The 25461-nt window shown below is 38.8% G+C and overlaps 2 protein-coding genes across 2 annotated transcripts; one reads left to right on the top strand and one right to left on the bottom strand.

Annotated features, from left to right (window-relative positions):
* Positions 1 to 14772: 14772 nt before the first annotated feature.
* LOC133984749 (protein sel-1 homolog 3) lies at positions 14773 to 23371 on the bottom strand. Its single transcript, XM_062424211.1, has 24 exons — positions 23315 to 23371; positions 22575 to 23088; positions 22333 to 22459; positions 21660 to 21781; positions 21361 to 21476; positions 21019 to 21068; positions 20734 to 20857; positions 20504 to 20642; positions 20204 to 20344; positions 19913 to 20118; positions 19634 to 19813; positions 18160 to 18282; positions 17907 to 18047; positions 17696 to 17758; positions 17432 to 17608; positions 17219 to 17346; positions 16762 to 16845; positions 16569 to 16650; positions 16273 to 16348; positions 16056 to 16177; positions 15757 to 15878; positions 15538 to 15652; positions 15233 to 15296; positions 14773 to 15020 (listed from the first exon to the last, which is right to left on the bottom strand). The coding sequence occupies exons 1-24, from the start codon at positions 23369 to 23371 to the stop codon at positions 14773 to 14775; spliced, it is 3321 nt and encodes a 1106-aa protein (XP_062280195.1).
* Positions 23372 to 24124: 753 nt separating this feature from the next.
* Positions 24125 to 25276, top strand: psmb11b (proteasome 20S subunit beta 11b). Its single transcript, XM_062424210.1, has 3 exons — positions 24125 to 24170; positions 24282 to 24815; positions 24873 to 25276. Exons 1-3 carry the CDS (start codon positions 24125 to 24127, stop codon positions 25274 to 25276), a joined length of 984 nt encoding a protein of 327 aa, XP_062280194.1.
* The last annotated feature ends 185 nt before the right edge of the window (positions 25277 to 25461 follow it).

Raw genomic sequence — 25461 nt, 5'->3', positions numbered from 1 at the left:
TACAGCATGTGCATTAAAGATTTCAGCCAACCGAGAAGTTTCTTGAACCAATCTCAGTCATAGGTTTTTAATACCCCTTTAACAGGGTTGCAAAAGTAGTCATTCCATGAATATATTCAATCAATAATTTGCAAAAAAATGGCCTTTTATGAATCTGGGCTACCTCTTAAACATCCTCTGCACAGCCCTGGGTTATTGATATGTCATTTTGATCAAGTCATATGATACTCAGTCCTGATATTGGCAGTCATGCATGCATTTTGTACGACAGATCAGAGGATTCACTTTTTCCCTGAAGCCAATAGAAGGAAGAGTCTTGCTTTCTTATCTGATGTGCCTTTGAACAGTAACTTTGTGATAGAGGGATTTCAGGCTGAAACACCAGACAAAGTCACTGCATAATTGGAGTCGTATTTTCCAGGTACCTCTTGATTCCGTTATGTGATGCAATTATTACAGTTTTTTACATTTGTGTGAATAAAAAACATTGTTCCAAACCAGAATGATTTTATCACACTGAACACACATGGGCATATCTGTTCCTGTTGGCTGCTTTCGAATAAAAGGAATGACTGATTCGTTGATTTTGAAACACAGTATCTAGTTTGGAGTTGAAGTTGGTGGGACACTCTGCATGCACTGTGGTCTTCTGACCTTGTGAGTCCAATTAAAGTTTCTGCTCCTCCCACAACACCCACACTGCAGAACCTGGATGCAGCCCTTCTTGCATTTATGAGATCCAGAGGCACGAGTGGAATTAATCTACATCAAAGGACGCTTAAATCAAAGTGAGGATTTAACCATACATTTTATTGTTTTATTAGTTACTTATTCATCGCTAATCATTACTAACAACCAGGAAGTGTCATTTATTATCACATTGAACAATGTTGACATTGTTAAGTATCTGATTTCAGGAACAAGACTGTATGCCAAAACCTAGTATATTACTGGATCATGTATGAAATGCTAGACAGAGAGATGCAGTATATTATTAGTCAATCTGTAATCAAACTGTAATACAATCCAATCTGTTATGTATCTTATTAAATACAATTTAATTTAATATGGATTGATCTGTTCATTTTTGATACATTTATATCTACTGAAATGTGGTGATATCCGCAGAGGCAGCACTGTTGTTCTTTCCAGTTACAACATGAAGCTTCACTTTACATTCAGACAAACTCATCTGGCAGCTGCAATTGTTAGATTTCATCTGTGAGTCCAACATTTATCTTCCAAACTAAATTATATCACATATCAAAATGCTGCAGAGACATTAGAGCCAGTGGTAATATATCACCAAAGAGCTGCACAGATCAGTTCATCAGATCATGTTCTCCCCAAGATGACAACTTGTTGCCCAGCCGATAAACTCAGGAGTGATCCTGCTAGCGGCTGAGGTGACCGACTGGTCCCACCTGACCAGCGGCTCCTCACATCGCCGAAATGGTTAACTCCTCACCTGAAAAAAAATATTAAAACTTAATAAAGACATATTACCAGTCTTACAGTGAAAATGTCAAAATCTCTACCATAGCTGTTGGTTGATGCAAAATGCATTCTTGGATACTGGCTGGCCCAGGCTTTGGGGGCCTTCGGCTGACCAGTGGCATAACATCATCACTCAGTGACTCAGTCAGTCAGTCACGGACATTTGCATTTGTATGACTGGCCCCGCTGGTGCAGTCAATCCAAAAACCTCAGGAGTGTGTGTAGGTTTTTTTCTATATCAAATGGACTATTTGTTAGTAATTTCAAATCATTTAAGACTGGCAGTGCAAGCCAATTCTTTGTAATAACCCATCTATCGATTCAGCACATATATCTTAATATTTAGTTAGATCATATTCACATACTGATTTAATCAATCAATACTGATTTATTTGCCCACTTTGATGAGGAGATTTTATTTTGTCACACAGCAATCAATCAGAGTCACAGTTTTGTGCACTGTGTGCATGAAGTCGCAACAGAAATTTACATGTCCTGACATTATATCTGTTTGCAATTGCAGACCTGCCAACATTCCCATTTTTCCCGAATTTCTCCTGTATTTTCAACACCTCTCCTGCTGTGCTCCCATTTTGTTGTTTCTCCCAGGAAACTCCCGTAAATTGCATGGCCCTCATCCTTTATTATGAATAATCGTCATACAGATGGATCCATAAGTTTTGTATGTTTGGTCTGACGTTACCCAAGTTGTCAGATCATCTATGAAACACAATCCACACATGACATACAGCACAATTTCAACCCATCTGTCACCACACACCGATTCAAGTAGCGTGTGCACAGCTGCTCTCTGTGCATGCTGTCTTTCCTCCTATCCTCTGTCATCCTGTGATTCAACGCCTGCAGGTACCTCTGGTAGAGAGGAGGCTGCCTTGTCTCAGCCAGCAGCTTTATTCATAATAATTTTCCAAATTTGAAAGCCACTGGAACCTTGTCTTGAAATAGTAAAAGTGCATATATGATATCAAAGTTGACTATCTCATTAAGCAGCCACAAAAAAAACTATTAGAAAACCTAGTTCACACCATTCTACAGGGTTATGATGCCTTGATCAGAAAATAGTCACAGTGACAATAGTGACAGCTTCCTTTCAGCTCAAGTACCATTTTATTTATATTTATATATATTTGGTGGCATGGAATAAATTGCCAAATCTATCAAATGGACCATATTTGGTTAAAAGCTAGACTAATCAACTAATCTAAAATTAGGATAGACCACCCAAATCTGTTGTCCCAAATAATTCGGAACAGTCCCAAATTACAAGTAGTTGTCCCAAATCCTGAATCCTGACCTGTTTTTCCTGAAAATGAACCATTAAGGTAATAGTAATAGATAATATGAACAAGCTAAAACAAGAGATTTTGTATGCTGTGAGACTCGGCTTGACTATAGGCTTGAAGGCAAAACTGCTGAGGAGACCTGACTTGTCAACACAGTAAGTCTGAAAAATGCTGCAGTGAACATATTGTTGTGTGTTTTGGAGCGCTGCCAAATTGTCATGAATAAATAATAACATAACAACCTGCTGCTGTCACCAGAATAAAATGTAGAAGACTCTAAATTCAAATGAGAGAATTATCAATTAGCCTACACGAATTTGTAGCTCAATGGTTCTTTTAAGCCTGAATCTGTGAAAATCTAAGCTATAATTCGTGCTTTTAGTTATTTAAAATGTCATGCTTGTTTTTGTAAAATCTGGCTTCCACTGCACTGATTAGGCTATCATAAATAATTGTTGATGTCATTTGACCTGTTTTAAAGCAGGTGAAGAAGAGTGCAGCCGCCCCTGCATGAGGAATTTGTGATAAGCTTAGACAGCTTAATGACAAACTTAGCTTCTAAGAAAAGTGTTTAAAATGACTGTCACATATGTGTCACCTGTGCGTCATAGTTCATGCATCCACAAAAAGGACACTGCGGATCATATCATCCTCACACCCATCTATTTATCTCTCTATTCATATTCCATCTGTGCAAACTAATCTTCGTAATATTCATTCAAAAATATCAGTTGGAGTCTGACGTTATTATAAATGATTCTATTCATTTTAATCCTTCTGACATTTAAAAGCCACCTGTTTGAGTCATTAGTTCAGTTTCAGCATGAAAATGTGAGTGACAGCTGTAAAATGTAACTGGACTTTGTATAAACTCTGTGAGTCAACTGAACTCAGAAATACTAGATTTGTTTCCAGTGAGGTATTATTGAGCTTAAATAGTGACTTTCTGAGGTAAACATACCTATTGCTGCTTTTTAAAAATATACATTAGGCCTACTGGTAATCCTGCTCTGGATTTATTCTTAGTTAAGAATAAATGTAACTAATTCATACTTTATTTTTCATTCTTAATGAAACAGAAGTTGCTGTTGTTGTGAGGACAGGGGAGCTGCAGGTAGCCACAGAGAACGAGTCATCTGAAGGGTAGATGACTTCATGAACATGAGTACAAATATATTTGAGAGTTGTATTATGAATTTCACGTTTTACTGTTAGTTGACACTGAATGTAGTGTAATGTAGGCGGCACCCACCACAAACTACCCTGTCCACGCTTTCTTATTTGGTCACTACTCCAGGAGTATTGCTAAATGGTTTTAGCATTTTCCATTTACTAACATTACAGGGTTAGCATTAGCTTTTCTATGCAAAACTTTTATGCTTATTAAAACCCTTGTAAGACGCCAGTAATCTTAGAGTTATCAAACTGGCTAACTAGCAGACAAGGGTAGACCACACATATCTGTGTTTTTATTTAAATAGGCCTACAGTATACTCCCGCACCAAGAAGTGTTTTAGCATCTTCCATTCACTTACATGAAACTGTTAGCTTTAGCTTTGCTATGCTACACCTCTGAGCTGTCAACTACATGAATAATGTAGATTTAGTTGGTGTTCTTCAATCTGCTAGTTAGCTTAACACAGTAGCTTTTAAACCATGGCTAATTTGAATTCCCAATCTAGCTAAAAGCAAAGAAAAGTGCAGTGCGCTGTTTTCCCATGAGGGAGATAATATTAAGTGTTGTGAGATCAGCTTGGAAGAATAGTTACATCATTCATGTTTATAATATGATTGTGAACGTATTTAGTATGTGATTAATGTCCTCGCTTAGCCACACCTAACCACAACCCAGTAATGAGGTAAGGGAGATAGAATTACAGAGCTATGTCCTCATATTTTTTAGGTGTTTACTATATGCATATTAGATTCAAAATGACATAATTAAGAGCCAATTATGGATTTACATTTCCAGGGGCTCAAAGATATGTGGTAAACTAAGATAAACAGTTAGACAGAAAGCTTTTGCTTAACCAGCATGCTGTGGTTGTGTACAACATGGTGGATGGGATGCTGCAGGCAAAGCAGTTCAAAAAAATTGTTAGTGCTTGATGAAAAAATGTGGTTTGATAAAATACTTACTGGCTTTTTTACTTGCAACAGTTTTGTTGCATTTACAGTAATGTGCATAGTTTTCATTTACTCAAGCAAACAAAAAAATCTCCCATATTTTGAAACCTAAATGTTGGCAGATATGGTAAAACATCTTTGACTCCATCACCCTTCCCCCCCTTCACATACCGAAAAAGACTCCTGGATTTTGAAATCCAAATGTTGGAAGGTATGTGTTTGACTCCTCTGTGAAAAAAATCTGACCTGCTAAAAGTTGACTAATAAACAGAGTCAGCGATAATCAGTGTGCAATGTAGTTGGTCTGTTGGTTGTTATCAGTGTTACATTATGGAGTTCACGTGAAGTGTAAACCCAGTTTAATCTTCAGTTCTCTTTTGCCATATTTCCACTTTTACCACAGACACGTATGGTATCAGGTAGTTTCACAAGTCAAAAGGTAAATATAGAGAACAGTGGAGCACTGGAAGCACACATTCAAATACAATGAACATATTTCTCTGTGGAAGACAGCAAATATAACTGCTAAATAAGCTTTATAGTGCAGATAGATTCAACACACAAGCTGAGTGCAATGGAAAGTAATACAGACAAAATAATCTCTAAGGGGGGCATATATTTTTTGCAGTTTCAAGACCACCATAAATATATAATAACATGAAATGACGTCCTTATTATTTTCACTTGAAGCTTATTAACTCTTTAGGTTAGTGTAGCTACAGTACTATACAAGCATTTTTGGTGTTTTAAAAAAAGCAATAAGTATGAAATATAAATCTAGTTATGGTTTAGGGGGGGAAAATCCAATTATTTTTCATTTACGGTGAAAGACTACCAACTTCTTGGAGTTTGAATCATGTTTAGTGTTTCAGAACATACCTCCTCAGGGTTTACAAGCTCCCTGTTCTTATGCTCCAATTTGCAATAAACTAAATTACCAACATTCAAGGTCACATTAATCATTATGCTTTCATCATTTATATCTTCACTTGGCAACTCAAGGGCTCAACTGCACACAATAAAACCGCTCCGGCTGTAGCAGGACTATTCCAGATTACCATCAATTCACTGTAAAATGAAGAATTAAAAACACCTGATTTTTTTTTTCACTGATAAACTGTCTTTTGTATGTTATGTTAAAAATTATCTATAAATGTTATGACCAACATGAGATACGATTTAACAGATTTCAGTGAAAAAAGGTCAACTCACAGACCCTGATTACACTTGGTTTTAAAATGCATCTTGAGCAATCAGGTCACAGGTGGACAGCAGTTAATACAAGTGTAAACGACTACCTAGACGTATTGTGATCCAATACGCAAACCACTTGCTGAGGTGGTCTGGGATGCATTTGACCACTTATATTTTGTAGTGTGAACGCTAATGCATCCTGATGCATCTCTGACAAGCACATAACAGGAAAATAGGTGGTTGTTTTGGTGACAATGCCAAATGACTTTGACCAGCCAATCTCAACAGTTGAAATAGCCCGCACATGTATTTTAGTTCCTGAAACATTTTAGTTTTTTAAGCTAGTGAAACTGACTGGAGACATAATGATGTAATAACAGTATGCGTAGTCCTTTGATCTTCTAGCGTAACTAACATATGCAGTAACGAAATCTGAACACAAGTGGTCAGTTGGACCCCTTGGAGACGCATGATAGACACAGGTGTTAAAAGCAATGTGCCTCGGCTGTCCACTTGTGTTCAGATCATCAAAATACATTTTAAAAACCAAGTGTTAACAGCCTCACTTTTACCTTCAGGCCAGAAGCAATTGATAAGTTATTGTTGTTGATTTTCTATACTAGATCTGAGGGCCGAGGAGCAGCCGTATAATCTGGCTCCGAATCCTGATGGTGTTTTTCAATTAACACTACAGGCCTTTCTCACAGGAGACATCATGAAATGTCAGAGTGACAGCAAGTGTAAATGATAAACTTAATAATGGCTCAGTTTCATTTAATTGGCTGAGTTTCAGGCTCCTAGACTTGGCTTACTGGAACACTTAAACAGAACGGAGCCATTATTAATGTTATCAGTAGGTACTACCTGTGCTTACAACACTATGATAAGTCATGATATAAAAGCAATATTAATTCAATTAACTTAACTATTAACTACCAACATCATAATTCTCCCATTTGTATGAGCATTGCACCCTCACAACTACTCTGTCTTTAATATGGCTACTCATTTATTGTATATATAAATATATATATTTACATAACACAGACTGATGAACTATAAGCCAGATATATGACGTCATATTAAAAGATCTGTATTGTACGCCCACACAGGGTTTTCCATTTACTCTGGTTGATTATAGCTCCTGGTGTGTGGAGCAATACTAGAATCTAATAAGGAGTCGTAAGTCATAAATTCTCGTAACACACTATGAACGGTCAGAAATCAAGCACAGTCTGTGCACACTCCCACAGTCATGAGGAGGAAACTGATTAGTTAAACAAAGTGTAAACATGCGTGGATGAGTGGATTCCCAAAATAAAATCCCTGTGTTAAAGATAGAAAATGGTGCTTCCTACCTTTTTGGCTTGTGACCCTTAAAATAAAAAGTGTCTAGTTAGTGCTCCTTGTCACGTTTTAGATGTAATTTTAGATGTGAGTTGTTTGTACTTTCAATAAAGAGATGAATCCTCTTTAAATTTCTCAGATGGTTTCATTTAAATTAATATTTGAATCCCAAAGAGATAAAAAAAAAAAAAATCCTATATTTTACAAAAAAAGATTAGAAAAGAGACCAAATATTATTTTTTCTTCTTTGCTAGCCCATTGAACATCTCACAACCACCATATTTATTTTGTGAACCTTTGTAGTGGCCCGACCCTTAGGTAGGGAAACTTTGGACGTTAATTACATCTTGCTGATAATACTTCTAGCTACTAAGTAACATTTGAAGACGTATTGGTATTTTTACTTAAAGGATCTGAAAACTACCTCCCCTGTTGTCTGTATCATTAATAGATTTGTGTTGCTTCATCTAAGAATACATGTCATCACAGGTAAGGTTTTGCACATTTATATTTTTGTATACCTTTTCCTCAGGAACAATTCAAGTGGAGCTGGAGAGCATGAGACACTAATATATTTTGTCATGTGTTACCATTGCCAACTAATATAGACCACATTAAATCAAACCTAACATCACACATTTGTTTTGAACATTGTGATAGATTTATATATAGGTATTAACATGACAACACTTTAAAAAATATCCTGAGACTATTTTTTTGGTTCAAATCTGGTCATAGTAAACATAAACTGACATGTCTAAAAGATACATGGACTTGTTACATTACTGCTATGGTTTCATGTGACTGCACAGGTAAGGACAGAGGAGCAGTGACACAGTGTCTCTTTGCTCACAGCATTAACAGCCACATGGCCACCAGTCTGTTGGAAGGCCAAGTTAATCTGATTATTAACGGTAGTACTGATGGTTTTACAGCAGTAGGCAGGCTAGTGTGTAATTACTGGCTGCTGACGGGTGAAGGTCCACTGCAGCCAACCAACACTGAGGACACACAGCGACTGTGGTCAGACACAGCTAGTTCTTCATTCTCAAGGCTATTGCAGCTGGAATGTAAAATATGTCAACTTCAGCAATGGCTTTGTTTGCTGTTGTTGTTTAGACATTTTCAATGCGCGGCACACATTCAGCCAGACAATTTGCTGTAACTAGCCGGTCGGGCTTGAATCAATTTGAACCAATTACACCAGTGACCAAGGAGGGATTAAAAAAAAAGAAAAGTGGAATAGAACACTCAAAATGTTTGTAGGAACTTCTCTGTTTCTTTTTGTTCAAAACCATTAAAATGTACACATTTTTTATTTGTCTATAGTATGATCAGTTGTTAACAAAGGTCATGTTGCAACTACTTTTGCTTATATGACTTGTGTAGAAGGCCCACTCTAGAAATAAGTGGTGTATCTAGCTATATTTCGGTTGAAATATGGCTTAAATACACAAGTGATTCCTCCCACGCTCACATATATTCTTCATGATATTGAGTCCAATTACTTGATATAAAATAAGAAGACCATCAGCTGTATTCAAGCTCTGTATGAAAATGAGACTCTTTCTACATTTTCTAAGTTCATTTTTTTCTATATGCAAAAAGAGTTTCTATGCATGGGTAAAGTTTGACTCTTGGCGCTAATTAAGGGCCCAATTAGCAACTTTTAGTCCTCACGAGAGCAAGCACAAGCTAATCTTTAAAACTGAATCCCAAAGTTGAACTTAATGTTGTGAAATATTACAGTCACTGTCTAAATCAGTGCTTGCTGGTGAGTATAGGTGTGCATTTGAACTGTAATGTAATGGCTTAGCTTAGGAAAAGATTAAGAAATACATAGTGCAGGGTACTAGTGTTGAATGTATGGTTATTATCAAAATACCAGTTATGTGCTTATCAATATTAGTACTTATTATTCATTTTTCAAATTTGGCTTGTTGTTGAGTTATAAATTATGAGTTTTGAAGGCTCTAGTTTATAGTAATTCCACTTGATAATTTGACTATTTAAATTATATACTTTACTTTTATGAAGATGAAAGCTGTCATGACACAACAGCTGAATACCAGCTCTACTGTGGTATTCGTTCCTGTAAACTGCTCATAGTCATAGCATTTTATAAGCTAACCACATGCTGCCAGTGATTTCAATGGAAACATTAGACGTTTTATTCAGTGTGGACACTTGAAGAGCTATTGTGACAAAGTGTAGCTTTAGCAGTGTGGCTGGTTCCTGTTTTCCCCCGAAGGCTTTGCATACAAAGATGCACTCAGTGTGAACAGGACGGTGTGTGCTTAGAGAACATTCAGTACTTATTTTAGCAGATAACATTTTTAGGCTAAGTGGTATTCTGACCTTGAGTCATTCATGATTTGTATCATTTAAAACTGTTGATATTATGTAAAACAAGCTTGTTCCGCAAAGCACCAGAAACCCTGATAACATACCTGATTCCTGAATCATTTCACAATGTGCCAACGTTCACTCACTCACATTGCGGTGCTACATTTACACACATATTTTATATTTATGGAATTCATCCCTGTGTGCAGCAGACACTGACCATGAGGGACCTTACTGGCCAGCTAAGGTTAATGGTCAATAGTGAGATTCATTGGTTGCCTGCCTCAAGTGCTGCCAGTGGCCAATCATGTCAGTTGGAGTGTGTGTGTATGAGTGTGCCAATATGCTTATGTCCTCTACTTGCACGGTTATGGTTAAACTGATTATTTTGGTTACTGTGTTGTATGTAGAACTGTGACGACCATTTCTAAAACACAGTCATGGTGCTGAGTTTGGCAAATATATCCTATATATAACTACTGACATCCTGCAGTTGCTATCACAGTCCTTAACTGCTCCCATTGTGGTGCACAGAAAATAAGCTTTTCTCGGTCCTGCTAGCTGTATGTGTATTTATCTACTGACTGCTGAGGTAGCCTGTTTCACCTAAGATTATTTTCCTCACAGGACCAGTGTAAAAAAACTACACAAGCAACTGAATTACACAACCTAAAGTGGTAACACTTTCTAAGCAGTGTATTAGCAAATTTAACAAATGGTTTATAACACACTAAAATGTAGGTATGAGTTGACATTTTTCCTATTTTAAAGAGGACTAATCATACACCTTTCAAACTGTTCTATATATACTGTATATTCTGGGGGCCCTCAGTTCAGCCTCTGTCCGAAACAGGCTGTTTTAACTCGTGCCTCTTCAAGGCCCCCTTTTCCTGTTTTTTACTAAAAATATAAACACAATATGTGCGTGGATCTTGCTATGGAACAACCTTAGCAACAAAGGGTATGAAACAGATGGCCATTTGTGGGTGAGCAATCCTATGCAGTGTGATGTGAAGTAGAGATAACATCACAAACAAATCCTTCAGTGTAGGCTGAAGCCATGGCTTTTGACTTGCAGGGAGCATTTTACATACATTCGCCTCTTATTTTGGAACTTCATCCATGTTTATCACAGAAATCTGACATTATAACAGTTTATAAATGACAGAGAATCCAAATAAGCATGATATGTCCCTTTTAAATGTTTATTAATGTACATTTACATTATAGATTATATTGTGTTATAAACCATCTATTAATTGTTTTGGGAGAAAGCTAAAGATTGCTTTGGTTGAAATTGTTTAAAGTTGTGACTTTAAGGCATTGACAAGGCTTTGCAGAGATCATTACTGCAATGTGTCAAGAAATTTACATGTGCAATTAAAAAGATAATTACAGTTTATAGCATACATAATTATCTGTATTATCACTCATTAGATAAGTGACTGTGCCAAAAAAACACCTTTTGCAGGTGTTGCTTAAACTTTCGACTTTCGATTCTTTGGTCAAATGCACCATAGTAGTATATAATGTTCACTTTGAGCTAATTAGGACAGGCACAGGTACAGGTGCAAGTATGCTTCATTGTTTGGGGGGGTGAACCTGAAACTAAAATTTTGACGTTCTAATAAATTCTATATTAGTAGCTGCTTGTTATATTTATGACCTTGTTTTTATTTCCTTTTATTGCTTGTTAACAGGTATATGTGCTATTGTTTAACAGGTTCCTAGATATAGATGCAGACAAAGTCCAGGTCAAGTTGCATGACATATATGCTTATCTTAACATGGTACCTGACAGATTCTCAAGAAAAAACCTGATGATGTAGCCATTCAATATGGCCATTTCACTTGAGGATCTCAAAAGACTGACTGAGGTGTGTGTGTGTGTGTGTGTGTGTGTGTGTGTGTGTGTGTGTGTGTGCGCATGTTTGTGTGTACTTGTATTGTGAGAACCAATTTGAGTTTGACACCTGGGAAGTGGGGATATTTTTAGCCCTATCTCACTTACTGACACACGTTCATAGGCCTGTTTGAGGCTTCAGACTTGGTTTTAGGGTGAAAGTTAGAATTGGGTTTAAGTTCACTTTAGGGTAAGGGTTAGGCATTTAGTTGTGACGGTTAAGGTTAGGGGCTAGAGAATACATGGTGTCGGGGAATGTCCTCGCTAAGATAGCTATACAACCGTGTGTGTGTGTACATTTGTCTAACCAAGAAAGACGAACCACTGACTACCAGCACCATAAGTTCACGCACCAGGCTAAACATATAGCCATATGTCAACATTTTTGCAATGCAAACTGCTTGCATACTTATATACTCAGACCATTTGAAATGTCACTTACTGGCAGTGATTGGTTGCAGTGCTTATTGTTAACAGTGAGGTAACCTTGACAGACAAAATTGCATGTTACAGCAGCCATGTGAAAAGAAGTGAAATTAAATTAGATGGTTAGACACACTATCATCAAACTCTTTGATTAACAATTACAGAGACTAAATTGCAATCTGCTGTCGTGGAACAGTGCAGACATGATTGTGTGTGTGTACTTTTGTGACATTTGTGCACGTCATAAAAAACGTGATGCCAGTTAGTTTGAAACCACAAGATGTTGAAACATCCAGAAATCAAGTATTAGGCCTTTTCTTTTTCATGGCAAGAATGCCTGTCAGTCAAAGTTTTTGTCCCTCTGCGTTAATCAAATATTTCCGAGGGTTCAGCAAGTTTTTATTTCAACTAGAAAAGAATGAATATTGTGAACGCTGTAAATCAACTGAGCGATTCTGTCAGTGTCACGTCTGGTCAAAGTGTTTGCAAGCAATGAACTGAAGTACAGTGCAGTTATTCGAGTTCATATCAGTCAGTGTGTTATCAACTCATTAAGCTATCGAATGGAAACTGAGTCTTTCCATCACATCATTTAAAACCATTTCAGTAAGTCCTGCCTACTTCAGATTGAAATAGTTATATTGTACGTGACTTGAATCCATAAGAAAAAGTTTTTCAGCACAATCTCAAATACTGACTTTAAAACTGAGATTTCACAATTAAGAATTAATTGTGCTTGCAAGTGGCTGCCTCCATCAACCACTACACATTTCACAACAAAACCTCAGTGGGTTATTCCCTGGCCACAGCTCAGCCTACTGGTGTTTTTGTAAATAATAGTTGGTAAACAAAGTTGGTGGTTTGCGGGTCGGGGTCAGGTGGTTGAGTGTAGCAGAAGCCTCTGTTTGTTTGTTTTGGTGTGTGTTTGTATGTGAGCATGGGAATGGGTAGGTGGGGCTGACTGACTAACAGTGAGAGATGCTTTACTAATTGCAAAAGACATCACACTTGCACTGACGGAGTACGAGTGGCTGTACACTCTCAGCATGTCTTGATTGTATATTACTGTAGTGCTGGAACATTAATTCTTCCTTCCCATAGCATTGATACATTTTTGAGGACCATTAACCTCAACTAAAACTGTGTTGACTCACATTATGTCTAACATCTCCATGTACTTTTGAGATTCAGTGCAAAGTCACTTTGAGCAGATTTAAAAATGTTGTCTTTATAATATCATCCTTAATAGGTAATAAAAAATACTATCATATAAACATTACAAAATCATTACATGTGTAACAGTATGCAGTGTTTTTGTTTGTTTTGATGGGGACCTTTCCCTTTAAATAAAAGCGACAGAGACAGGAGGGACAGAGATAGAAGAAAGAGGACATCATTATTCAATCCTCAAATTATACACAGACTTCACACCAAGTGCCTAACTGAGAGCAAGCTCCTTGTGGTGCTGTTTACACTGTGAAACTCCTTATTTAACTAATGACAGCTCCACAAATACCAGCCAACAACACTCGCCGCTATAAACTGCACATCATCACAACAGTCACCCGGAGCTGTAAATAACAGTTAAGAACTGAGTAACACTGGCTTTTTCTCATATATGTTGGCAAACATAGACACAAAATCCTACCTAGAAATAAAAGGGTATTGGCCATTATGTCATTTTTTGAGATCAGTGACAACAGCACCACAAAGGGGCATTACTTCTTGAGTAATACCTCCATAAGGGCTCTAAAGGTATGTTTGAGGTGTCCATTGCTATAGTAACTTATCCTTTGAAGCCAGACTTCTTGTTGTTGTCTCCCATAGTGATGGGTAAAACTGATACTATCTTATCCTATGTATCGACCAGGAGCAGTCAGAGACTAAATCAATAACTTCTGAAATTCCATGGCACTGGCCTTGGACAAAACACTGAAGTTCCATGCATGCTGTTGTTGCATGTCCAGTCTCCTGTGAGACACGTATCATCTGTATGTCAGTGATAGAGCCTGGAACAAGCTTTAATAGCTGACCTATTAGGACACAGCTTCCGCTACATCGCCCAACCCATCCATCACTGAGGCTCCGACTACTTATTTTCAGCTTTTAAATTACAGGCACTGCAGTTTTTGTTTGACAGTTTAAACAGTGTAATGCAACCATCCATCCCATTCCATCTAATAAATAATTCATTTAATTAAATCAAACAAAGAATTATCTAAGAAACTATCAAATTCAGGGTAGAAATATTTCTTTATTTGGCTTATAGTACACATTGGATGAAAGAAGCTTCTCTGTCTTTCTTTGGCACCACCTCTTCAAGACAATATACACTATAGGTCAGACTCAGCATTAATTAAATGAACAGTATGATAAGCATTTTATTTTCTTCAAACAAGACAGTGGAAATACGGCTACTGCAGAAACATTATCAACTCTCTGATTAAAAAAAGCACACTCACATTCTGATCAGCACTTCTCCCCTTCCTGTCTCATAAGTTAAAATGAGTCACATGCATCCCAAACGCAAATAGTGCTGCAACTCATCCGCTAAATGTATGCTCTTACAATATGTAGTGTCTGGGGCTTTTGCTGTGGCTATTGGATCACTGTGCTGGGTATTGTAAGTCATAAGAGATGATAGAGGAGTGTGGTCCAGAGAGTACACAGGCACACGCCCGACACAGTCACAGCAATATCGCTGACCTGCCCCAGCCACTGCTCGCCATTCAGCATGGTAAACACAAGATTTCCTGCCGCTCTGTAGGTTCCTGTTGTGATGCCATCTTGCACTCTATTCAAGTTGACACCATCTCGGCTGACAGATGAGGTCCTTGCCCTCAGTGCAACCGCATGGCGACTGGAATTCATTTGTCCTGTGTTCATTTGCAAATGAGGATGAAAGTTACTTATAAGAGTATTATTCACAGCAACATTTTTCATGGCAAACAAGCATGACAATCTAAGTTAGCTCTTTATGTGGTATACAATTCAGAGCATGAGGTGTTAAACCAAAATGTGGGGAAACTGCACCATCTAGTGGTAAATACGTGCAAGTGGGCGCAGAAAAGAAGAAACAATTACTCACCAAGACACATCTGCAATGGCACAGTGACAATAACGACAAAGACAGACAGCAGAGATGCATATGCCTATTGAGAAATAAAAAGAATGACTTAAATAAATGATCACATTTTCACTCTCAAAATAGCAGTCCTTTGTGTCTTTAATATCTTATTCATGATGAAAGTCCAATTTGCATTTCCACATATTTCAATAATTAAACGTATATCACACTATCAAAGGAGTTTAATATATTGTAAGAGTGCAGCTTGCAATGTGTTGTTGTTTTTTTTTCTCTTTCTACATGTGCGTTGATTGCCTTATGTTTACCAAGAGGAGCTGTGCACCATTCTGACTCATTTTCCTCAAGGCTTTTCCCATCTGGACTCCGAGCAGAGCTAAAGAACAGGGCGTTACGGCGTCTTCGTCCTCGATCCCCACACATCTTTGAAGACAAAACAGTAAAAAATGTGTTACACATAATAATCACAGTAATGCTCATGTTCATTATTCATTGTTGTGGCTGTTTTCTGGACTTGAAAATAGCACCTTTTTAAGATCTTCTCCACCACAATCTTCTGCTCATCTTGATGTGTGACATTAAACAAACCGTGGACGCTCAGTGGAAGAATGTGCCCTTGTTGTGCCAGAATAACTAGGTTGTACATTCCCTGTGTGTGAGAATGAAAGCATAACGGGGGGCTGATGAGTTATTCACTGAGAAAGTCTCCAAATAATAACAATGTATAATTGTGTTTGCTGTTTTTATTGCAGCGGGCCTGAGCCAATGGAAGTTTAATTAAGTTTATCATAGGGTGATGAGATTACAGCCTGAGTAAATCTGTCACCTGAGGGCTGCCTGTTAAAGCCGCTCTGCTATACATCGATATGGCCCGACCAACCAAGGATAATGAATCTTCTTTTTGTGCGCTCGAGGAATAGTAGTAGTAGTCTCCGATTTTCAGCAGGGCTATAATAAAAAGATAAATACTTGCTGTTTATCGACCAGATTGACGGGGCAAAGAGAGAGAGAGGTTAAGGCAAAATGAAATGAGAGGAACTCACCAGATGAATGGGGATGGTAGTTCAATATAGAGTAGTTATGATATCTCCAATGACAATCATAACCGAGATTCAGTTCCTGCATTTGGGAGAATGAGTGCAAGGAGAGAAAGAGCACAGCAATAATGAAGGCTATGTTATAAACTGCTAATAATTTCCCTTAGGCTTGGCTTCCTTCTTTTTAGTATGTGACTGGAATTTTGTGCCATCTTATTTATCAACTGCACACCGCCAATGATTCGACATTGATTTCTGGACAGTTGTTATTTTGTGTAAGGACAGAGAGAGCGTGCGTTCACCTCACACAGGTAAGCAACGTTGCTCTGGGCCAAACCCAGACCAGTTCCAGCTGCCAAAACATACTTCACAAACGCTTCCTGCCTGTGTGCAATGTAATAACAAAAACATAAAGAGGCTGAGAACTTACAGTAAAGACCAGGGGAAATGATTAAAGGAGAACAATTGAAAAGTAATTGAAATTAATGTCCTTACCAAGAGCCCTGGAGGTACGCTTGGAGGGCCTCTCTGATCATAAATCCAAGGTGTCCGTTCTGTTCACAGACCTTTTTTAGCATCCTGCACAGATGGATGATGAATGAAGGATGGATGATGAATTATGGAATATAATTTACTCCGCATAATCGGGAAAAATATTTTAACACAATCTAAAAATAGTCTCTGATTTGTTGAGGTCATTCTAAAAAAAGCAGCTAGAGCAGCAGCAGGGGCTTCTTTAAATTCATAAGATACTAGAGTAACATCGGTAAGCAGAATCTCTCTGTGCCAGACAATAATGCACGCACTGTAGCTCTTATTTTTAGATATGCAAATACTAGGTTCTGACCTTGAATTAGCCACTGTCATTGAAATTAGATGCCACTGAGCTGCAGGCAACAGTGCAACAGCCCATAACAAAGCTTTCTTCACCAAGCTAATGAAAGCCTCTTACATCACAGCCCTCTCCGCATCCTGAGACATCCCTTCCAGGCTTCCTGTCGAAAGGTACCAGGCTGCCTCCACTGTTGCGCCTACATGACCGAGCCGAGATGCTCTCAGAAACTGCTGGAATGCAGCTATCTGTGGATCATATATAGAATTAGCTGATTGATACATGTTTATAGACTTATTAAAAATGTATTTTCGTAAGTTGTGGCAGTCAAACCTCATTCCTCCTTGGATTGTCTGGGTTTTTCCCACTAAGATGATATATTCCCAGGTTAAACATGCCATCATCGCTCCCATTTAGCGCTGCTTGTTCAAAGTATTTCACGGCAGTTTTGTGGTCGTTCAGTACAGTCCCGTGATACCAGCCTAAACCATTCAAGGCGCTAATTGAGCCCTAGAGCAAGGAAACAGAAAACTTGTATTCATGGTACAGGAACATACTATAAACACTCAGATTGATTGCTACAGAGTACACACATACCATTGCTGCAGCTTTCTCCATCAGCTGAAAAGCTTGGGTGTAATTTCTTTTCACTCCCCGGCCCTGAAGGAATCAACATCAATCAGTGAATCAATAACTGTCAAAACACAGACACACACAAACACACACACACACACACACACACACACACAAAATATCTAGCGTTCAATTCAATCTTAAAAAAGGTTGAGCCTTTATAATCTTATAGCACCTTCATCAGTAGGATGGAGTAGTCGTACATCGCCGAGGGATCCTTCATCTGCATCGCACTTCTCTCAAACCACTTCACGGCACTGGAAATGTCCTTTGAGATTCCATGTTGGCCCCAGTACAGCATGTCTCCCAGGCGTTTCTAAAGATAATAGAGTCTTTATTAGTCAGCTCGAACGGAGAAGGAGAAGTTGCTTTTACATCTTTCTGACATGCTACATCAGATGTTCCCTATATATATATGAGACACATACCTGAGATTCGGTGTCTCCTTGCACTGCTTTAAGTTTCATATATTGGAAGAAGTCATTTGTCTCGTGTTTCAGGCTGTTAATATCCTCTCGATTGCTTAGATAGAAGTATTCCAGTGTGTATTGCTTTTGGGAAGAAAAATAGAAACGTTAATATACTAATTTATAACCTCTACAATTAACACTCTATACTACCTATTTAGAAAATGTATCATTGCTAAAATTTCTAGGAATATTATTACTGCTGTTACTACTACTTCTTTTACTACTAAGAATACAAGTATTTTTAAAAATTGCCTTTTATCTTCTTCTTTTTTTTCTTTTAGCATTTTTCTGTCTCATCTCATTAGTAGCTGATGGAGAGATGTTTTCTTTAAAGCCCCTGAAAAGTAGCTACAGTATATCAATAACTTTAAATATTCACAACTCAATATTCTGTCAAGTTGTACTTAAACAACTCAGCTAGTCTGCTTCATCATGACTGTGTGGGTTAGGTTTGATCAGCTTTGATTGACAGTAGCGTGGAAATATAAGCAAACAACCCACCAGCTGTCACCACATTTTGAATCAAATGTTGCTGATTGGCGCTCAGAGGTAGCACCTTTTTTTTTTTCAAGAGATTTCGGGTCTCAGCCCACATCAAACCAAACAGGAGAGCTCTGATAAAATAGCGCAGGCAGAAATCTCTCATGTGAAACAACCAAAATTGTTTTAACTTCAGCTTGCAGTCATGTGGGACCCTGTTGCTTATTGTAGAAGGCTGACTGAGAAAATTGATTTTCAGGGCCTTTAATCAATACTGGAGGTATATTTTTCTTTATTGTACTCTCATTTACTCTGACCAACAATACGTTTCCAGGTTGGGCATGCATGAATTGGTATAATCTTACTTACTTACCTAGCCTTATCAGACCACAGGATCCAGCCTGCAACCTCTACTCTAGAGACGCAGCTCATTTAAATATTCTAAGAATAAACAGGAAATCAGTCGAAAGTACAGATCCTCTCATAGCGGGCTCCAAAGCCTCCCTTATCTTCGGAGGATTCTCCTGCTATTCATCAGCACGGCTAACTCATTTACATTTTAAAATTAAGATTTAAAATGTACCTATTCTGCTTCTACTCAGGCTTCCTCTGATCCAACTAATCTGACCAACAAACAATCCATTAATCATATTTTGGGGTGCAATCCCTTTTGTATCACTGTTGTTGTTGTTGTTGTTGTTGTTGTTGCGTTTGATACATTATTTATATCATTATGCATTTATAGTTTTATTTTCTGTTCCTGTTTCTTTTAAATGTGCTAAGATGTGCTGTATCTAATAGTTCACCCTAAATAAATACTATGACATGACTTCCTATGTATTTCCTCTTGCTCCCACTGCAACTATTTCTACCATCTCCGCTATTTTTTATTAAGCCACTATCTGTATCTGTATGTATATAGGAAATGTATTCTATAGTTATGGGTACATACCTTATTTCCATGCATCTTGAAACTGTCAATATTACTCTGTGCCCCAGCATTGGAGTAGTAGCTATAAGCCATGTCCATGTCTTTTGGAAAGCCATCAATTCCTTGTGCGTGCTTGTACCCTGCATGCATCAGTGCGAAGCGGTTATCAGCGGACGCGCCAATCAAACTATAGATATGACCCTGAAACACAGAGGGGTCAATATTATCAATCATCATTTCCAAAGTGACAGTATATATGATAAAGTAGCAATTAAGTAACAAGGAAGGCATTGACTTTACCAGTGTTTGATTGACTGAGTCCCCCAAGCCGGAGAGGTGGATCATGGCCAACAAAAGGGACGCTTTGTGATTTCCAAAACAGGAGGACACTTGCAATAATGAAGTTAATTTGGACGTGATTTTAATTTGTGCCTGATCTGCAGTGAACACTGTACCAGCTGCTTGTTCAAACAAAGCACTCCCGAGCTTCTTCATCCCCAGCGATCCTACAGAAAATCACAGCTGTGTTAGTAGTATTATCACTTACACCTACAATATGTGGTGAATGTGATAAACAACTATTTATGACACCTGTTCTGAGTTTTTCCTCATTTGTGATCAAATAATGAGAAAGTGTGCTATATTTAAGTTGTGTTTCCAAGGTCCATGTTTGTCTGCAGATTTTCTCACCAAACTCACTCCACAGTCTTATGAAGTGAGGGGTACAGAAACCTGAAATAAATGTAGAAAGCAATCTGTCACAACACTCCTCCCATACGTACTAGGTTCGCAGGTTATATTGACACCATTGGTATTAGATCTATATGAGGTTGATCCCTGTAGAATGGTTGCAGCGCCGCTTTAAAAGTACTTGTCATAATAATATTTCACCTGTTTTGATTGGTGACGTGAGGTGACTCTCGGTTACTCCCTTCATGAAAGCAGCTGTAAAAGCTTTTATTTCCTGACACTCCTGATGAGTTTTATCCAGATCTTGTAATATTGACTTGGGGTAAAGTGGATTTTTCACCTGTGACATGGACAATACTCTCTTTAAACACACTGGGATTAACAGTAATAAAACAACATACAGTCATTTGATAGATGACTTGACACTTTACCTGTTTAGTTCCAAAACGATAGTATTTTATAGCCCCGAAGTACCCACGGATGCCTGGCATGTATTTGCTTCCTCCAATGACAAGGTATCCATCAGTGTCATCATAATGGATACTGTCCCGGAATCTATAAGACATTTCATAACATTAAAGCAAGCTATCATGATCTTTTTGTGTGCTGACATCTATATAATCTCTTTTAGTTCACTGGATATATATGTGTTTTGTATGAGCAACAGTTGACATATGACATTAAGCATCTTTTAAAAAATCCATAAAATGTCTTACTTATATTGATATATAAGCGTTTCGTCGTCCCAAGTTGTATCCAGCACCACCTGAAAGTCAGACATAATAACATATGAGCTCACGATACACAGAAAAAAAACCTACTCAGCTGTGAACGACTCCAAATTGCAGTACACACTGCAATCGCCTGGAGTTTCCCAGCTGGAAAGGAACCATCTTTCAGCTTCATACAGCTGTTCCAAAAGGAAATCAAACACCGCAAAGCCAAGGCACCAAATGAAACTCACATGAGAAAGGATGACTACAAGATCTTGCCTGGAGCTGCATTTTAATTTCTGTTTCTTATCCCGTCTCCCAGAGGCGCACAATAGGGTTCTATACCTTTGAGTCCTGTATATAACAGTCTAGTCTAATCCATTTCCACAGGGGCAACTTCACACTGGTTCGGAAAGCTTCATCTTCTCCTGTTGTCAAACGTGCCTGAATTATGATGTCCCCTACACAGGAGATATGACAGTCATATATTTCACCGCAAGAGACCCAAAGCTCTTTATTAATATATAACACAGTCTGTTCCACAGCCTCACTAAACACACATCATCATTCACAATCATCTCATGATACTTCAATCTAATCCCTGAAACTGGTATCAGGTGTACACACAAGCTACTGTGACCCACCTGTGTCTGTAAGCAGCATCAAAACGGAGTCGTATACATTTTTCTGTCCAACATGATGGACGATCCCACAGAGCTTTTTGTGACACCATTTCAGTAGGTAGATCCACACAGATATGGTGACGCTGAAAACCAAGCAAAGAAACATGATTTGACATATCATTTCTGGGGCTACTGAAGCATGAGTTTGGATTTAGAATGTGCGCTATCTGCTAAAAATGACTGACCTCGCTGTCTGTCATTGACCGTAAATAAAAAGCTTATATGCTCTGGTGAAGAGGCTTCATGAAGCCTGTTAAGTCATTTATAATGATGATAAAGTAAAAGTGGAGTGTGTTCTAACAGCTGTCACTTGAAAGGGAAACAGTCACTGACCTGTGACCCATCAATCTGCTGAGATCAACGCAAACCTCTCAACCACGTCTTTAAAACACATACTGAGACAAGCATATACTGCACTTTTGATTTATCATGTGGTGGTTTGTCACACTTAATTGGTTTTATCGTACACCTACACAGCCCATCTAAAAGATTCTGCAATTTTCAAGTAATGGATATAACATTTGGAGACTCTGCTGGACATTTGTTTTAATGTTGTATAGTTGAGCTTCATACAGAATAAGCTCCGGCTAAAATGGACTAAATGAGAAGTCAATGTGTGAAGTGTAAGTCCAACCTGGGCTGTGTCACAGCATGGAGACGGGCTCTCTCCAGGGCTCTGTCGATAAAAGGCTGGAACCTGCGGACCATTCCAAAGTGCTCACCAGTACTTGCCAGGGGGAACTTTAGCATATCAATTACATCTATGTGCAAGTAAAACAGCAAACAATGTGTGTGTGAGTAACAGTGTCCTCTCCTGAACAAACAATGTTTTTATGCTTCCATTAAAAGGTTTTTTGTATTACAAAAATGTCTGACCTGACTCATGCAGACACTGATGGATTCTGTTTCTGGTCATCTGCCACATCAGTTGAGCCGACCATGAAGGGCACTCAGCGGGAGGTCTAGTTGGCCGCTCAGAGAGTGGCATTATCTGTAGCACTTTGTGAATCCTCACAATGGAGTTATGGTATGTCCCGGGTTCACTGCCGTCATGAACCCAAGCACGAACTGTCACACTCTCGGCCTCCAGAACGTGCCTGTTGAAAAAGCTGTATTGATATAAAATGGATGAAGGGAATCTGAGCTGCACCTGGTGGAATCTGTAGACTCGGGGTGCGCTGCTGATCCATTTCCTCCTGAAGACCACTAAATCTGTCTTCCTTAATGTGGACATCACCACCTCCACTGCAAGCTGACATTGCCTGGAGCATTGATACCGCACACGAACCACTGAGCCATCTACCACTTTGTCAGGGACTGAGTCAAACTCTATGAAGTTGTCAGGTGGGCTCTCATCACTCTGGGATGAGGAGGTTGAAATGGTGAGTCCCTGAGTGAAGTGAAAGATATGGAAATAGAATTAGGTGAATGTGTGAGAAGCGAGCTTGCTGTCCTTTTTAAGTCAAACAAATTAAGTAGGAAACCGAAACTGACAGGACACATATTTTTAAGAGGATGTTTGCTTGCTTAAAGAAAAAATAAATTCATAGAAAAGTCAAGTTTGAAATTTAACCGTTGTCACTGTAAATACAGTAAAGTGTAATAGAGTTCCTTACCATTAAAATAGCAGCAGTGAAGACATATCCAAGAATAATGGTGTGTATCACCTTCATTAAGATTAGATTCATCATTAGATGAATTAAAATACAAATGACAACGTGTAATCCTCGAATTAAAGTCTATCCAATCATCAACTTAAGTTAGTAATGTGTCGAACGATGTTAGCTCTCGGTGGAAGACACCTGGCAGCATAGTTCCCAAACCAGTGTCAGTTGTTTTTCGCATACACCCTTTTGTTACACTGTAGGATTACCTGATATTCTGGTGTTGCAGGTTGAGATATTTGCATGATGCAACTTTAAAGGGCTACCTACCTAAAAGGCTTGGCTAGATTTACTCTGCTGTGTTAGGAGCAAATAAAAATGTTGCTTGATTCATTTCATTTCTGATTCTTTTAGACAACGTACCACTGGAGTGATGCATCAAAACGTCTAACTTAATTTGGTATGCTCGAGCCAAGACTTTGCCATCACCCTGCGTCCTCATTGGCCTACGCCCACGCAAGACTTTGAAGAAATCTGATCTGAAAAACAACCTGATACTGCATCCAAAATTAATTACCCATGGGCTCCTGACTTGTAGTGAGGGGAATGATTCATTGCTAAGGGGTTACTTTAGATGACCACATGTAGATGAACGCTGTCTTGTTGTCTATATAAAGGGTGACCGCTGTTTATAGACATAATCTACAACTCCTGGTGACATACAAACTTTTTCTCATACAATTGATGGAAATATTTTTGATTAGACTTTGAAGAAGTTTTCTTGGGCAGTAAATAAGAAAACTGGTCTGAACTGAGTATTCAATGGCTTTACAGGACCTATGCAATTTCCAGGACATCTGTCTGGACAGTACAATCACTGAATCTTCTTCAGTGCCTTTTGGAAAGAAAACTGGATATAACTATATGTCTAATTTGCCATTCAGCAACAGGACAAGTCTGTTTAATTTTTATATACCAGTTGCGGAGTACCTTGATGAGAGTCCGATACAGTTTGGGCAAATCAGCAATGTCCAGAGCTCCATCTCATTCCAAGACTCCATCCTGTCGTCTCTCTCCGTCCCCACAGGCCTTCCCATTGCTTCCTCTCAGTCTGTGCCTCTGCCTTTCCCCATGGCTCATGGCACCACCACCCTGGCTTTCATGTTTCAGGGTGGTGTATTGGCTGCGGCAGACACTCGTTCCAGTTGCTCTGGCCTCGTGGCATGTCCAGCATCCCAGAAGATCCTGCCCATTCACAGCCACTTAGTGGGCACCACCTCGGGTACTTCTGCAGACTGTGCTCTTTGGAAACGGATTCTGTCTCGAGAGCTGCGGCTCTATCAACTACGAAACGGACGACGGTTGTCCACAAGAGGAGCTGCCAAATTGCTTTCTCACATGCTTCACCCATTTAAGGGAACTGAGCTGTGTGTTGCTGCCACTTTATGTGGGTGGGATGGAGGAGAAGTAGATGACCAAGTAGGTACAGAGATTGATAGCCAGAGAGAAACAAGTCAAATGACTGACCCAGGAAAGTCTGTAAGTACCAGTGTTGAAAAGGTTTCATTAGCAAAGACAATGACTCAGTGGTCTTCCTCAACGACTAGTGGTCAGAGGTGCTTAGACAGAAAGAAAGTGAGTTTCTCTGGACCCAGTCTTGTCTACGTGTGCAGTGACGGCACTCGTCTGCAGGGAACGCTCTTTTCTGTGGGTTCTGGATCTCCCTATGCCTACTCCATTTTGGACCAAGGGGTTCAGTGGGGACTGACAATGGATGAGGCCATTTCAATAGCCAGAGAGGCGGTATACAGAGCAACACACAGGGATGCATACTCAGGAAACTGTGTAGACATCTATCACATCTCCTCAAAAGGATGGACTCGCAGGAGCAGAGAGGATTTGAAAGAGGAATATTACAGAGAAAAGGAAAGGAGAAGACAAGAGAGGAGGGAGAAACAGGATGTTACTTTGTAAAAGAAATGAAACAAATAAAAATGGCATGGGAAAAGAATGGCAAACATAGGGGGAGCATTTTGGAGAGAAGTGATAGCATATTTGCAGCAGATACTAAATTAATGAACAGGACAGGCAGTTGCATCATTCAGGCTATTTCTCAAATGATTTGGGCATGCATATCATTCTCTATAATAAACATCTGA

This window comes from Scomber scombrus, chromosome 8, assembly GCF_963691925.1.
Source record: "Scomber scombrus chromosome 8, fScoSco1.1, whole genome shotgun sequence".
NCBI classification, from domain to species: Eukaryota; Metazoa; Chordata; class Actinopteri; order Scombriformes; family Scombridae; genus Scomber; species Scomber scombrus.
Note: the sequence above shows the minus strand (reverse complement) of the source record. Positions and strands in the feature narration are given on the sequence as shown.

Coding starts and splice junctions, on each gene's coding strand:
- psmb11b (XM_062424210.1), top strand. CDS start 24,125: ATGGCTTTACAGGACCTATGCAATTTCCAGGACATCTGTCTGGACA. Junction 24,171..24,281: donor CCAGGACATCTGTCTGGACA/GTACAATCACTG, acceptor TTTATATACCAG/TTGCGGAGTACCTTGATGAG. Junction 24,816..24,872: donor TGATAGCCAGAGAGAAACAA/GTCAAATGACTG, acceptor AGGTTTCATTAG/CAAAGACAATGACTCAGTGG.
- LOC133984749 (XM_062424211.1), bottom strand. CDS start 23,371: ATGAAGGTGATACACACCATTATTCTTGGATATGTCTTCACTGCTGCT. Junction 21,477..21,659: donor GATGCTGCTTACAGACACAG/GTGGGTCACAGT, acceptor TCTCCTGTGTAG/GGGACATCATAATTCAGGCA. Junction 18,283..19,633: donor TCAAGATGCATGGAAATAAG/GTATGTACCCAT, acceptor TCTTCCCAAAAG/CAATACACACTGGAATACTT.